Here is a 15,628-nt window from a genome sequence, read left to right as displayed (position 1 = left end):
TACTTTTTACATGATAGAGCATCTAACATCTTCCCTTCTGAATTTCCCCAAATTCTCTTCCTTGGCTTTTGAGTTCAGTGCAGATCCCTGATATTTAGCCTGCAGATGTCAACTTGCTTTATACGTGCAGTTTTGTGAACATGCTTTTTATGGGACCAAACCTGATCAGATTCCACATTAAAAGGTGAAGGCACTATTGATTCTGGTGTGGATTCTCTCCTAACCGTGATCAACTCTAAGTCAAACAAAAATACTCTCTGTTTGCAAGATGTCCAATAACTCTTTCCATACCAAAGAGTAAATCCAGCGAGGAACAAGTTTTCAGTTAGTACTCTTTGCGTGTTTCAAGTGCTGAGCTGCATACACTGTGTGGCAAGGCTTTATGTAAACTTTGTCCAGTTGAGGAGTTTATGAAGGTAGTTAGACCGTAGTTTTTTCTGTTCCACCTCATAGTCCATCCTTCTTCCTTTCAAATCTTCTTATTTCTTGAATTTGTGCCACTCTAGCCTTGATTTATTGAACTGGACAAAATAGGGGGATTGAATTTATTACATTTCATAGTATGTAAGTATATTAACTAGTTCTCCCATTTCAAAGCATGTATTAAGTATATTGATGTTTCTCCTTGTGGAATCTGCTGTCTGGAAATTTATATTTGCTCTTTACCATCAGAAGAACTAAATGAAAAGTGATGATGGTGAATAACTTGCTGTGAGAATTCTTTAAACACAAACGCTAACCACAAGTGCAAAATGATACTATCTACTGCCATTTCAAAAAATGTTTAAACCTTATGTATTATCAAAGGAAATAAACTAGAATAAGTGCAGACAATCTTGTATGTTATTATTTAAATCAGATTTAATGTAGGTTTTAAGCAAGCAACCAATGACAGTCAGTTTGTCAGAACTTTAAAAACAGAATGAATAAAAAATATTTTTATGACTCTGTGAGCTTGTTAAAAAAAAGTCAGTTGCCATCTTCATGGAGGAACAGGAGATTCTGTAAATCTGTGTATTTGGGAAATTACAAATTAAAGTCCTACAGTTATTATGAGAATACTTTTTTTTTTTTAAAGTTTGTTATATAGTTACTCTTGCATCTCTGATCCACCTATTTATTTCCTGTTCTTAGAGAAAGATGACTAAATATGGTGGAAATATATATAATGGAGTATAATGATCTGCAATGCATTGCAATAAATATTATCATCTTGTGACATCTTATTTGTTTTGATAAGAAATGTGTGTGTTATAAAACAGATTACTCAGAAAAGTTGTGGATGCCTCATCATTGGAAATGTTCAAAGCCAGTTTGTGTGGGGCTTTCAGCAGTCTGATCTAGTGGAAGGTGACCCTGCCCGTGGATGAGGGTATTGGACTAGATGATCTTTAAGTTCCTTTACAACTCAAAACATTTGATTATTCTTTCATAAAAAAATGTGGAAAACTGTGTATGATATGTGTATCTATGTAGCCATGGACATTAATCTAATATCACTACAGTATAATTTTGAATAACACACCTTCCGCATATTTTTATTGATCAACTGGAAATTAATATTAAATTCAGTACCTCATCAGGCACAGATGGATTTGATTTTGAAATTTGTAAAAATGGTGTCGTTTCACTTGGGCTGCAATTCAGGTAAATCATTTACCAAGACTGACAAGGATAATGGCTTATTCTTTGTTCCCCACCTTGGCCGGGCAGCTGATGTGCATGTTACAGTCAGAATTGTTCCCACCTTTACCATGCAAGGCTTACTGGTAAGGTCAGGGAGGCTTCACCACCTAACTGATACACTTCACTGCTCATCTTGCTCAGTCATGGCTTAGCAGGAGCTCATGAGATCATAGAGCAGGCTCAAGGAGAAAGGTGTAGAGCAGGATGCATATGTATATAGTTGAAATTTTTTTGGTGAAATTTTCAACCAAACTTCGCAGGATTGCAGTCTAATTGAGCAGGTCCAGAAAGTAAGTCATATGTTGTAGTTATGATCAATCTTGGTTAAAAGAGGAAAACAACTTTTACTGAAGTCTAGATGGAGCAAATTTAGGGAAATAAAATAAACTCAGCATGTTGATTGGGACTTAAGCAATTTAGAAATGCAAGAGCTCACATAATATTGGAACTGTGCATTTTCAAATATTGCATTCTCAGTGTATTTACAAGAAAACAAAAAGTGCTGTTTGTTGGCATAGGTAATTGAAATGAAACAGAGAAAATGTGTCTTGGAAAACTTGTTTTATAGCAGAAATTTTAAAAGTGATGTTGAGTTAGTTGCCTGTGAGTTTTCTTGTTCTGGTGTCAGGATAAAACGATTCATCGCCCAGCCTCTTGCCTGTGTACAGTGACAAATGGCAGCAGTTTAATTAATCGTCATGATTGTATGTTGCTGATAGTTATTTTTAGGTGAGATAGCTAATACCTCACTTATAGTGAAAAGCTGAAAGGAATTTTCAGCATGTCAGGAAAACTTTAGGATAATCTGTTAAATCCGATACTTTTCAGTTACCTTGGTTATTTCTTCAGTAAAATGGTACTTGGTTTGAGTAATTTACTGTGTTAGACCAAAAGTAGGTCAGCTGAGCTGCTCTCTTCTGTTCAAGATCTGCATTCCAGCCTATTCTGTTCCATGTACTGGACACCGAAATAAAAAGTCTTATTGGCTGGATTTACTAGTGGAGATACTGAATCTCTACAGCTTAAATCATCATTACTATTCTATGTCTCTTTTCAGGACAAAGAAGGAGTGGAGGGTGTATCTGTGGGAGCCATTCTTTCTGACTATCAGAGAGTTCGAGTTGAAGATGTGTAAGAAAATATTAATCTTTTTTAATATACATATTTGGGAAAGTGCTTGTCTGTTTTCTAACTCAAATTTGGAGCAGAGACAGTTGCCTTATTTCTCATGTTCTATGACACTCAATGCACTAGATTATTATTGGCATCTCTTCTTTTTCTCTTTTTTTTTTTTTTTTCTCCTAAACCCATGTGTTCATTAGTAAAAATCTAGAGGAACTGTACCAGATTTTTTGATTACTTCTCAGGTCTCTCTCTAGATCTGTTGAAAATACTCAGAGTTTTGATATGAAAATAATGGAGTAGGTTCAGATCCTTGATTTCAACAGAAAGCTTGCTCAGTTTGAATGACTACAGTGTTGTGGTCAAGTACCTCTATTTTTCACCAGAGTTTTAATGTAGAGGAACATCCTGCTATCAGGAATTAAATGGAGAGAATCCTTATGTCCATATCTTCCCTTAATTCCTTAAAATCTGTAATCTGTTATCATTAATCAGGAGCTTTGATTTGTCATTTCTACTGTGCACACTCTAAAGTCAAGATAGGTTGTAATTCTTTTAAGAGTCTTAATTAAAAAAGGGAATTATGTGATGGAAATTGTGTCTGTTATATAGGCCAATTCTTTTTTTTTTGTATTAGACTTAATGTTTATGCTGAAATATAGAAGAAAAATTATTTAAAGGTAGGAAAAGAAAAATTTTCATTCATTTTACATGAATCATGCTGTGTAAAAGCATAACACTTGGCTTTATCCAATTTTTTGTTTGTTTTTAAGGTGCAGAAGGCTTAATCTTCAGCCTTTAGCTTACCTTTGGCGTTGGAACCAGGAAATGTTGCTTAAAGAAATTATATTATCTAACATTCAAGCCATAATCATAAAAGTGGCAGCTTTTGGTATGTATTCAGATTCTGAGCAATATTGTCTATTGAAACTTCCCATGGACAAATCCACAACATAACAGAGAAGAACAGAAATTTTTTTCTATACTTTAGGATATGAAGTGTGAATATGAAGAAAATTTAAAAAAAATTACATGGCTCAGTAACAGTCATCATGTCTGAATAATTAATTTACCAGGATGCAATTCATTTTTAAGGGAGACATGGAAAAACTGAAAAGTAATTTTTCCTAATGTATTTCCTCTTGCAATTTTTTGTTCTAGTTTGGTTTTGATTTGCAGTATAAAACATGCATAATTCAGTGGTTCACTGTCATTTATAGATGATGCAAACTGGTGACTAGACAATACTATAAAGCAAACGCAAAACTTTTAATAGAAATGCAACAAGTTAGTATCAAACAAGATGTAATTATGAGGCCAAAATATTTTGTATAACAACAGTCTTTGAGTTGGTAAAGCATAATAGCAGACAGAAATAATTCATCATTAATTCCAAAATGTGGTATTTACAGTAGTGTTGTTTAGCATATCAGAAAATCAACGTCTTTTCATTGTCAGATATGTTAAATGAGATTTGTGTAATGAAGCAAATCAATAAAAAAGATAACATATTTGTTTATTGCTTGAATGTAAAGATAAGGTCAGATGAAGTTTTATAGGAAGTGTTATGGAATGATGTGCTCTAAAAGCCAAAGGAGCAAATGAGAAACATGTTAATGGTACAATGTATTAATTTCAAGCCTCTATGCAGTTTCCTATTTAAGAGTATCAAATGAGTTTCTAAGCCTAAAGTGTGACCAAAGGACCTTTTCTTTCTGGGTTGACTATAGATTTGTGGTCCGCTCTACCAAAGAATGTATCATACAAGTGGTATCAGTGGTTAAAGATGTATGTTTGAAAAGTAGTGTTGTATAATCTTGCATTAGAAGTCCAATGGTTGATTTCTCTGGGCAGTGTTCCCATCAAATACCTAATGTCTGTCTCCCTCAAAGAATGCTTTATAACAAAGTAATTTCTCCTTAATTATTAATGAAGAATTGAATTATAATCCCTGTAGATGGGATGAATTCCATTACTTTTTAGAAATTAATTATTTTATTTATTTTATTTATTTATTCCTCTTTAGGTGGTATAGTTTCTAACTAATTTTGACATTATCACTATGACAGTCTTGATGTATTGTTCTCTAGGATCTGCTAGGGCTGGTAGAAGGATTAGAATGATTAGAAATACCACGTTCCCTCATTCACTTATAAGTAAAAAGCAGTGTAATTTAATAGCTTTTTCCTGAATTTTGAAAGGTCAGTTACAAATGCATAGGAATTGAATGCAATGTTTTCTACTATAAAACACTCATTTTAAATTAACACTCAGAAAAAAAAAGTAAAACATTTTTAAAATAATAGTTTTCAGGCCATGTAAAGGACATTTATATATTTCTGTTATATTTCCATAAAATAGAATACTTTCCTTGCTTATACTAACATGAAGAAAAAACATATGCTTTCACATCATAATTATTTTTTAAAGAAAATATAGGGTTTAAATAACAGATAAAGCTATTTCCAAAGTAGACATCATTGATGACCTGTCTTATGCCTGATGCAAGATAAGCTTGTCTTTTGTATTTGACAGTCTTAAAAAAACTTAAAATGAGCTAGTTAGTGCACAAAGAGTGCTTTTGTGGGCTATTCATTGTAAGAGAGAATGCCATAAATACTTGTAGATAGCAATTAGATAGAAAATCAATCAGAGTTATTTTTCCTTTTTATTTTTTTGGCTACAGGTAAAAGAAAGATCTTATCAGAGTCAATTTCTCACCTGCCTCAGGCAGACATAATTAGATGTAAGCAAATTTAATGGAGCTTTTGTGCTCTGGGGCCATTCTGTAATGCTTTAATAATTGCATGCCTTATTAAAGTGGATTTAAGGTATGAAGGCTGTTTAACATATCAAGTGGCAAAGAAGATAAGATACGGTTTAACTTTTTGCCTCTTAGATTAATAATCAAAGCTAAACTGCAATGAAAATATTTAAAATAACATATTTAAGAGTCTGAAGTGTAATGCATTAGGTGATACTTTGTACAGATCTTAATACAAGAAGCAAATCTGTAACCTGAGCTTGACATTCCTCAGCGCTGGCCTACTTGTGCACCCACCTTGTCCTGTTTTCTATTAACTTAGGGCCAGTATTGACAGGGTAAAAGCCTGTCATTTTATGCAGAAAACACATAATTATGCAAGTAAATGAGCATTAGTTTAGTACATTTCCCTATATCCACCATTACAAATTAATACCATAAACTTTGCCGGTAGCAAGAGTTTTCTATCTCAGAGTAGTGTGTTTTTCCAGATGGGATGCCAATTGCTCTCACTTTCATGCAAAAGAAGTATTGTTAGCAACCTTTTTCACATGCCTTCTGTTGATCTGTAAGTAGATCAGCTTTCTTTCTGATGAGAGAAAAACATTCCATGATCTAGCAGCAAACCTGAGCACTATATATATACATATTTATATGTATATAAGCTACTCATGCATATTTATCTTCAGTACCATTTTCTTGTTGCTAAAGATGCCTGTACAATACAAGATACTTTTATCTTTGAAATATAGCCCTCTTCAGTGGAAATCCCAGAAAGTCAGAATGAGGTTTCTCAGATAAAATTGAAGCTGTTATTGATTGGTTTTAACGTGTGTGTGCCCGAAAATCCGGTAATATCCATTGCTCATGTGAGACAGTGTAATAAAGCACAGTGTAATAGAACAGAGACAGTGTAAGAATATTAAGACTAGAACAGACACAATAAGAAGAGGCATTTTTGATCTCCTTCCTCCCTGGTTGTGTTTTATGGATTAATTTAACTTGCAAAGTATGCATATACCTTTAAATCTTAGTACCTTTATATACTAGTCTTACTTGTGCCACATTCTAAAGCAAATTGCTTCCACTGCAGTACAGAGTGTAGTACACATGTGGAAGTGAGGAAAGTAGGAGGGTTACATTTGGAATGAATCTTTGAATTCCTCATTGAATGATCCTCAGTAAAATCTGAGCATCAAGTTTTTTAGTTTTACTTTACTTATATAGTTAACTGTATCTAAATCTTGTTAAGTATTAACACTAAAACTTAAGTGCCACTATAGATTTTAAGAAGTGACAAACTTCAGTTCTCATATATATGAGAATATACTTGAAGGTGATTTTATGTCATTCAGTTAAAGCAGTTTGTCCTCAGTGATTCTAGTTTTTCTTGAAGTTTTAAGACTAACATTAACATTCAACAAGTTTTATAAGCTCACACTGACAACTTGAGAATATGGGGGGGAAATTTCTTTTTCAATGTTTCAGATAAAATGAGAATATAAGATCAAATTCCTATCTTTTTGGAGATTAATAGGCATTATTACTTTATAAATTGCAGCTTCTTCCCAGTTTGGTTATAGTAAACTAATGATTTATTATTTAGTTAAATATCTTAAAAATTGTTATTATGAGATCAGATAATAGAAATAAGAAATTGAAAAAGAAAAACACTATTATGGTTAAATTAGGTTTCTAACTTGTAGCTGCTTTTTGGACCACAGGAGAGAAATAATACCATAATGTTGTTCAACTGTTGGACAATACTAAAAGCTGAAAATTTGAATCGGGACTGATTAGCTTGTGTCCTCAGCCTGCATAGGAAGTGGAGCTCTTTTATGGAATGGCTGCATCCTTTATCTTCCTGGTCCAGCTGATATGAGTACTTGTAGACATTCTACATGCTCAGCCATGGGTAGAGTTGAAATTGCAGGGTCTGTGGAAACCTAAATTTTGAGATGGTGGGGCCCTACTTACTTAGTCAGGCTGTTTCCCTCTGGCAATGGAGTAGTGAGTGGAGTACTTAGGAAGCCATTGCCATCTCCTGTCTGGCAGGAAATCCTAAATTCCTTCTCTAAAATGAGCTGTCTGAGGTATATATATTTAACTTGAGTTTCCCTTGGTGCAAGAAGATCTTGACACTTGCCTCACATGGTCAAGAAAATTGGTATACTGCTGCTATTCACGGAGTCCTCTGAAAAGCTGATAGTTTAAGGATGCATATGTTTTTGTATATGAGTTTTTACCTGAAAAAGAATGATACTTCTCAATATAATGAATCTATTATTTAAGCCTAACGACCTAGGTGTCTGTGTTATTGTTTGTTATTTGTGTACCACTAGTGTACGGAAGGGAAATCTTGACTGACTGAAATTGATAACCATACTCTCATTAATTTTCAGAGAGGTAAGATTTACATATAAAGTAGTACATTAAAAAAGAACTAGCACCACCCAGTTCCAGGTTAAGCTCCTGAGGGTGGAATTTAGTATTACAGACAAACTGATCTAATAGTAAGTTGCTGCCAAAAGGTCAATCTTTCCTTCCCATTGCTAGCTGACTCTTCCAAACCACAAGTCTCTGCTTGTTTCTGCCCCTCTAAAAGCTCCAGTGATTGTGTGGCTGCATCTGGTCTGCCTTTTTGTGAGTGCAGGGAACTTCCTCTGTAGAAGCCGCTGCTGCACGGAGCACAAAACCCTCTCTTTCAATAGAAAGCTTATTACTAAATTAGGTTGTCTGTAATGTCAAATCACAGTAAAGTTGGTGGTTGTGAGTTTTATCTGAGTATATCGTCTGTGCAATGGAGAAGAGCAGTGTTCTTTGAAAATACATCTGTAGCTTTTAGTACTGAGCCAATTTAAAATCATTATTGAGAAAACGTTATATCATCACAGGTGAAGATATTTGTTTCCTCTAAATATATTTTAAAAAATTCTCAGACAATTCACAAACATAACAGAAGGAACTGAGTAACATTTTGTTAGGAAATCAATGTGAGATCCCATTTATTTTTTTACACATTGTATAGTAAGGATTGTTTACTTACTTATTGCTAAGTAAAAAAAACATTGGCATTATTCTTAGCTAGCTCATCTTATTTAGAGGTGATCATTCCATTGTTTTTTAATTTGGGCAGTTACCAGACACCGGAGCTGTAATAGAATCTATGACAGTCTTCACAATGTGTGGTCTTGGTAACATTTGTTTTTATTAATATGAAAAAGATTTAGAATCATAGAATCATTAAGGTTTGAAAAGAACTCCAAGATCATGCAGTCCAACCTTCAACCAAATAACACCATGCTCACTAAACCATATAGCAAAGTGCCACATTTACTTGTTTTTTAAACACTTAGTTCATTCTTTGAACACTTTTTCTGTTTATCATAATTTGAAGTAAAACTTAAAATAACATAATATTTTTCCAAGTCCTGTCAAATTTTAGTGCTTGTCTATTCTGTTAGGGATAATTCTAAGTATCCTTAAACTTTTATTAGAAAAATTATCCCTGAAAAATGTTAAAGGATTATCTTTAACATATGATCACTTTTAATTAATTTTAGTTTTCATTTTTTTCTGATTATAAGTTTGGTAGATTACCTATGATGTGCCTCAGGAAAGATACTCTTATTAGTCTTTTACCCTTTCTAAATCTTGTTTCCTAGCTAGCATATGGCATTGTCTCTGAATTTTCAAACAAAGCTTCCAAATCTTAGTTGGCCCTTTAGAGTTTAAGTGTATTTGACGCTTTTGCCCTATACTTGTTCCCTAATGTATTTGTCTACTACCTCATTTATTTGCATCATTCATGTTAGTTATAATAAAAGGTACCACACCTGTTTGTTCAACAGACATTGTATGAAAAGACTTGGAAACAATTATGAAACCACAGGAGTCATTTTAGCTAAGGCCATTTTCTTTTTCTGAGGGGAAAGATTCACATGGGAAAAGATAAACGTAGATAGATAGGAATTGTATGTAAGACCAGAAATCAAACAAAAGTAGCTTGGGATTTAAGAAGAGTGTGATGCAAAATAGATGAGTAAAAGAAAACAGAACTAGGAATGGACTTCAAGTAAAGAAAGGTTTTGATTCAGAGCATAGTTAAAAGTTTAGGAAAATAAGATGATAAATTAATCTTTGCATTTGGAATGTTATTTTCTTTGATGCTTGTAAATGAGTGACAGATACTTCATTGCCAGTGTAAGATTATGTTTTGGAAAGATATTTTAGTGCAAATATAATGTATAAAGAAATGTTTAAAAATAAAGTGTGTTACAGGAAAAGAGGGAAAAAAGATGAAATGAGATTTTGGGTAAGTCAATTTAGGAACAAGTTAGAGAGAAATATGATTCCCTCTTTGGAAAATGGGAAAAATGTTGTTGTCATAACAGATGACAGGAGTTAGAAGGAAGAGTGCATGTGCCTGAAAACAGAAAAATAATTGAAAGTTGACATTATTGAGTGCAGTGCTTCTTAAGGAGATGTCAGAGATAAAGTAGGAGAGACGTGGATTAAGAATGGAAAGATTGCTTTGCAGTTTGGGTAGATCATATCATCTAAAGGAAATTTTGAATGAAAATAGCATTCTAAGAGGTTTCTGTTCCTAAAATGACAGAGCTAAATTGCTTTGAATCCTGGATCTAACTAGAACACAAACAACTTTGATGTTAAAAAAAAAATCACAAGAGATTATAGAAAAAAATTAACATTGCTGCTGTGAAGACTTTTAGATCCTTTTACCTCTTAGAATTCTAAAATTTTGTGACATCAGACTAACCTAGTTTAGAACATACTTGATGAATGTTCGAGAAAGAAGATAAATTGAGGTCCTAATTAAACTGCACTGAAAATATATGCTAGAACCACGTCTTATAACTTTATCACTTATCTTGGAAAGAGTTACTATATCTTCAGGTTCCATCGCTGTACAATTCTCACAGTGGATAAATTACCCCATAGGAAAAAAAAAAAGAAAAGAAGCAGAAAAAAGCAAAAAAAGAAAAGCAAGGGGGGAAAAAAAGTAGATACATAGTTGACTTGCATGAATTTTGCTCTTTTTTACAATTAATTAGAAGTATTTTCATCTCAAATCTTTTAGAGGTGCAGTAATACCCAGTATTTATTGCACTTTTCTTCAATTTTATAAAAAATATTAAGCAGCTTATGGCAGTTTGAGACCCCCAAAAATCCAATTTCCAAGCCCAAGCGCCCCTCCCACAATTTGCTTCAGTGTGAGAAGGTTTTCCAGACATAACACAAGACTCAGTATGGGGGGAAGGGAATTATATTACAGTTTATTACTTAAATAAATACTGTAATACATTATATACACAATCCTAACTATCTCTCCTATGGTAAAGCAGTATATTTGCATTAGATAAAGCCCCTCCTTTCCCTCCAATAAAAGTTCAGAAGGGAAGAAGGAAAGATCCTTCCCACTTTCAGGGCAGCAGTGTCTCTCCTCTTCCAGGCAGCAGTCATAGCTGGATTTTTCATATCTGGAAAGTCTCTCTCCATTACAATACAGGGGTTTTCTCTCACTCCTTGACCCTTCAGCTCCAGCAAAGGTCTCTCTCCTGTGGACTGTGAAGACAGGGACAAGGCTCGCCTCAGCACGCTCATATCACGGAATGCAAGACATCCCATGAAAGTCCCTTCCTCGAGGGGTCGAGTTCCCTTGAGTCAGAATGTTTAGGGCAGCTCTCAGTTAAGTCTTTGCCCCAAGCATTCTACCAGAGCTCCTTTGCTCTGTCTCAGTTGCCAACATGGCAGCAGGGGGGGCAGGGCCTCTTCCCCCGCATTCCGTCCTGGTCCAGCTCCAGAACATCTCTGAGCTTCTCAGCTCCTCTCTCCAGAGCTGCTGCATTTCAGGACTCCCTTCAAATGAGGTCCCTTCTAAGAGGGACCTCCAAGGGTTTGGGGAAATAAAACCAGGCTCACCCCCAAACAGCCTCTGCTGAGCTTGGTCCCCTCTCTCTCTGTCAGATAGCTCAGCGTCTCTCAGCTTGGTTCTGTGCCATCTCTGCTGCTTGTTATCTCTTTTGGCTCTCGGCCACAGTTCAGTACTGCTCTGCTGCCACTTTCAGTGTCTCTGGCTGCCCACTCACAGCAAGGAAACTTCCCCCATCTATTAGCTACAGTACTATTCTAACTCCAGGGGAAAACACTTTTTACCCCATGACACACCTTTTACCATTTTTTTTATGTTTTCAAGAAGGAAATTCAAGGAATCTATCCAGTTCACCAATCTTAACGCAGCCTTTCATATGTGAAAGTTATGAGGGAGTTAAGAATCAACTATGAACCTGTCAAGTTCTGCTACCAGACAAAAAGTTCACTTCTCAGCTCTTCACAGAAATGAAATCTAAATATGACAACAGGAATAATTTGCCTCCAATTTAAGGTATAGGTTTACAATTCATGAATATCTGTGTGGCATGTGCATTTCTACTTGGTGAAGGTTATCAGACATTCCTGCACTCCTACAGAGTAAGCCTGTGTTACCAACTATTACTGTTGTGTCTGGGCTTTTCCTGTGCTAATAAAAACATACTCTTATATTCTGTACTCTGTAAATAATAGGGCTTGATCTTCCTTCTGAAAATCACTGATTTTTTATTGTTTACTTAGAAAGAAAAACAAAAAGGTACATTTAAAGTAGAGGATTTTACCTCCAAAATTAGTTCTGTTTTCTCTGTTCCAGTTCTAAGATGGGTGGTTGCATTTATCCTATATATTCTTTGCTTTCTATACATATTTCTTTACCTTAGAGGTGCCATCACCTTATTGGTAACCTCGTTTTCTTTATGATAAAGAAACTGAGAAGAGAGAGAAAGAGATTAGTTTTGGTTCCAGAAAACCGAAGTTTTTCATTACCTCTTATTCAAAATTCTAAATAATTCTGCTCTTGATGAGCAGCCAATTAGTATCTTTCCAGAAACCTTATTGTGCATTATATTACCCTACATCATCAGAAGTTAAGTCTTTGTCTCTGACATTCGTAATGATGGCAGTTACTAATCTTGTCAACAATATTTATCGAGAAGTCAGGAAAAAAAAGAGATCTTCAAGTTGCTCTAACTTTAAAATAGGTTCCATTTTTTTCTCCAAAAGCCTATGCTAGTTCTATGAATATGATATTTCAAGAAGATTATGATAATATTAGCAATATTGGAGATTTGTTTTTAACCTTATTTTATGGAAGAAATCAGCAAGTAATAAGATTTACTTTTTGAATTGTAAGGTTGGTTAGTCAGGAAAGGATAGAGGTTTTTTCCCTGTTAGCAACAGATAATACAGTTAACTCATATTTTATTGATGTGATAGTGATTCTTTTACAATCTGTTCATGTATTATGGGTTAGAGTTTGGTTAAATGTAGCTTTTAGAAGAACTTTTATGTACCACCATTTTATGTACCACCATTTCTTAAAACCAATAATTATGATTTATTTTTATTTATTTGACATTTTACTTAGAGGTAAAAATAGAATTTTTTATATTAAAAGACTTCGTTCAAAATCAAGACTATTTTGAAATTCTGAACATGTATAAGACATGTTCTTGTTAGTCAGATGAGGCTCTAGAATATGGATTTTATTAGCTGAATGTAATACCATGAAAATGTAGCATGGTTTTCTAATGGTCTTGATAAATGCACGTAATATCACATAGTTACCCCTCAGGTGAGGGCTTTATACTACACTAATACATATGTACAAAGTGAACCATTTAAAATACTGTTCCTTTGCATAACTTAACAGTAGTGAAATGCCTTTTACTAATGTTCTTTTTTTCACTACAGAACAAAGCCCTGAATTTCTGCCCCAATCTTTTTGACATTGCTGCAGTTATCTACAGCACTTGTCTTGTGGAATTGCATAAAAGCATTCTGCAACCATGGTTGATGTCTTCAGGAAGGAGTTCTGCTCCTGTCAATGAATTTATCAGGAATTACAGATGGAGTAGAAATTACTTGGAAGTGATTATACCATTTGTGCTATCACTTACCGATTTTACAGTAAAACTAGTCTACAAAACTGGAGGTGAAAGCACAATTTGTTAAAAACAGCATTATCAAATCTTTTGAGATGTTTCTGTCATCATGTACTGGTCTGTCTCAGAGAAATAAAGCCCCACTTGCTCTCTTGGCAGCACATAATAAATTGACGGATGTAGTTCAGTTGGGGAGTTAAAATGCATTGAAAATAATGGTTCATAACATTTTAGGGTTAACATTTATTCATAGATGATGCAATTAAATAAAACAGGCATTAACTTCAAGGTCAGTCAGTGAAGTAATAAAAGTGAATATTTTAATTGAATTGTAATTGCTTCCCATTGATACATGCAAGTAAAGTAAAATAGATGTCAGTGCTGCAAACTATAGTTCCTAATTAATTTCTTAATTCTACATAGAGTCATCCAGGCCCTGGACCTTGTTGTTTTTTTAACCACCCTTCCAACTTACTTCACATCTTCACATATTCAGGAAAAATTTGGAGGTTGTAGTACTAAGAATTTGCAATACATTGTTTTTCTCTTTAGTCTCTGCCATTTTAGGAATCTGAATCAATCTACTCCTTTGTTTAAAGAAAAAACGTACCAAATAGAACTATGGATTTATAATAACAGTTTTGTAGGTATGGTTCTAGATACTTCATTATACTAATTGTAGCAGCAGACGTACAGCTGTATCTGTGCATGCATACTGTTAGGGATTTGAGATGTGGATTACTGGTTCTGCAAATTACAGGTTACATTAGTTCTTGATGCCTTTACCAGGTAAGGCACAAGAATAAATTATTATTATTATTATTGTATATCTAGCACACACGTTTTAGTCTGTTAATAAAAAGCAATAAACCAATATGAAAAAGGAATAGAGGGGGGAAAAACCCTCAGTCTTCTTTGACTTTAATTATTAAGCAGTTCTAAAAGCATTCCCCTAGATAGTGAGGGAATTTTTAATGTGCATTAATGAAATATTTAAAAACTTTCCTAGTGTTTGGAAATCTCATTCACTCTTAACTTGTTTTAGTTTCACTGGAATTTAAATATACCAAGATCATGATTGTAAAAATTAAGACATATCAGCTATTTTAGCTCACCAATGCCTTTATATAATAGTGTACTGAACATTTATGAAACAGCTTTCATCATCAATGATCTAAAGCGCTTTACAAGGTGTATACTTCAGAAATTGCTTCTGAATTGAGTCATTCTGGTGGCAGCTCTTTAATGATACCTATTATTGTAGAAAGCAGTTGAGTAGGAAGAGATGGGGAAGTGTTGCTATCACTACCAGAGAAAGGTACAAGCCACGATAACTCAGTAGTAAAAATGTAATAACTGAAAATTTTCCAGTGTTCCTTCACTTTCAGAAATTATAATTTTGTTTTTTCTCATTTAGTTCATATGGTAAGACTTTTTGACCACTTAGTGTCAAATCCAACTAGCATACTTATTTGGTGGAAGATATCAGCTCTTGAAACAGGTGTTCCTGGATGTTTTTTATCGCACTACTGATTTCTGCCAATTATTTGATTTATCCCTGAGAAGTGACCATTAACTGCCATGAGCTGACCAAACTCAAAAAGTCAGAAAGCTGAAATAAGAATGCAGAGGAGCAAGTTAGAGTAGCTATCAAATGTTAATAGGGCTTACATTCTTACAAAGAAAAATAAATCAAAATGTAGGTATCATACACAATATTTTGTGGTGGATCAAAAGGTGCAACATTCAAAACATTCTGTAAGTCTGAGTTTTCTTTGTATCTCCATCCTTTTTAATCTTAAATATTTGTATGTGGGTAATACACACAGAGAATGTGATTTGGCAGAAAAATATGGAAATTATTCTGTGTCCCTTTCAGTTGCAGGATCTATAAAAAAAATTAACTTGTATTTGAATTTAGTAGATATCTATAAAGGTAACTTCTGACTCAAAGAGATAATATCTGTATAGTATTGCTATTACCATGGACCTGTGTGTTTACTTCACTGTTCAATGAAACTTCTAAGAAAGGAAAACAGTAGCTTTTACAGTTGACACG

The 15,628-nt window shown here is 34.1% G+C and overlaps 1 protein-coding gene across 6 annotated transcripts in view; it reads left to right on the top strand.

The window, feature by feature from the left end:
- DPH6 (diphthamine biosynthesis 6) overlaps positions 1–15,628 on the top strand; it is a 198,581-nt gene that overhangs the window by 41,135 nt on the left and 141,818 nt on the right. For all 6 annotated transcript variants that reach the window (XM_027638064.1, XM_027638061.1, XM_027638062.1 and 3 more), the window contains 2 exons: positions 2,744–2,817; positions 3,582–3,700. In XM_027638064.1, the coding sequence (XP_027493865.1) occupies positions 2,744–2,817; positions 3,582–3,700 (193 nt within the window). The remainder of the gene's footprint in view (positions 1–2,743; positions 2,818–3,581; positions 3,701–15,628) is intronic.

The sequence above is a fragment of the Corapipo altera genome, unplaced genomic scaffold (genome assembly GCF_003945725.1).
Source record: "Corapipo altera isolate COAL_440 unplaced genomic scaffold, ASM394572v1 23, whole genome shotgun sequence".
In the NCBI taxonomy this organism is placed as follows: domain Eukaryota; kingdom Metazoa; phylum Chordata; class Aves; order Passeriformes; family Pipridae; genus Corapipo; species Corapipo altera.
This window is presented reverse-complemented; position numbering and strand designations above follow the sequence as displayed.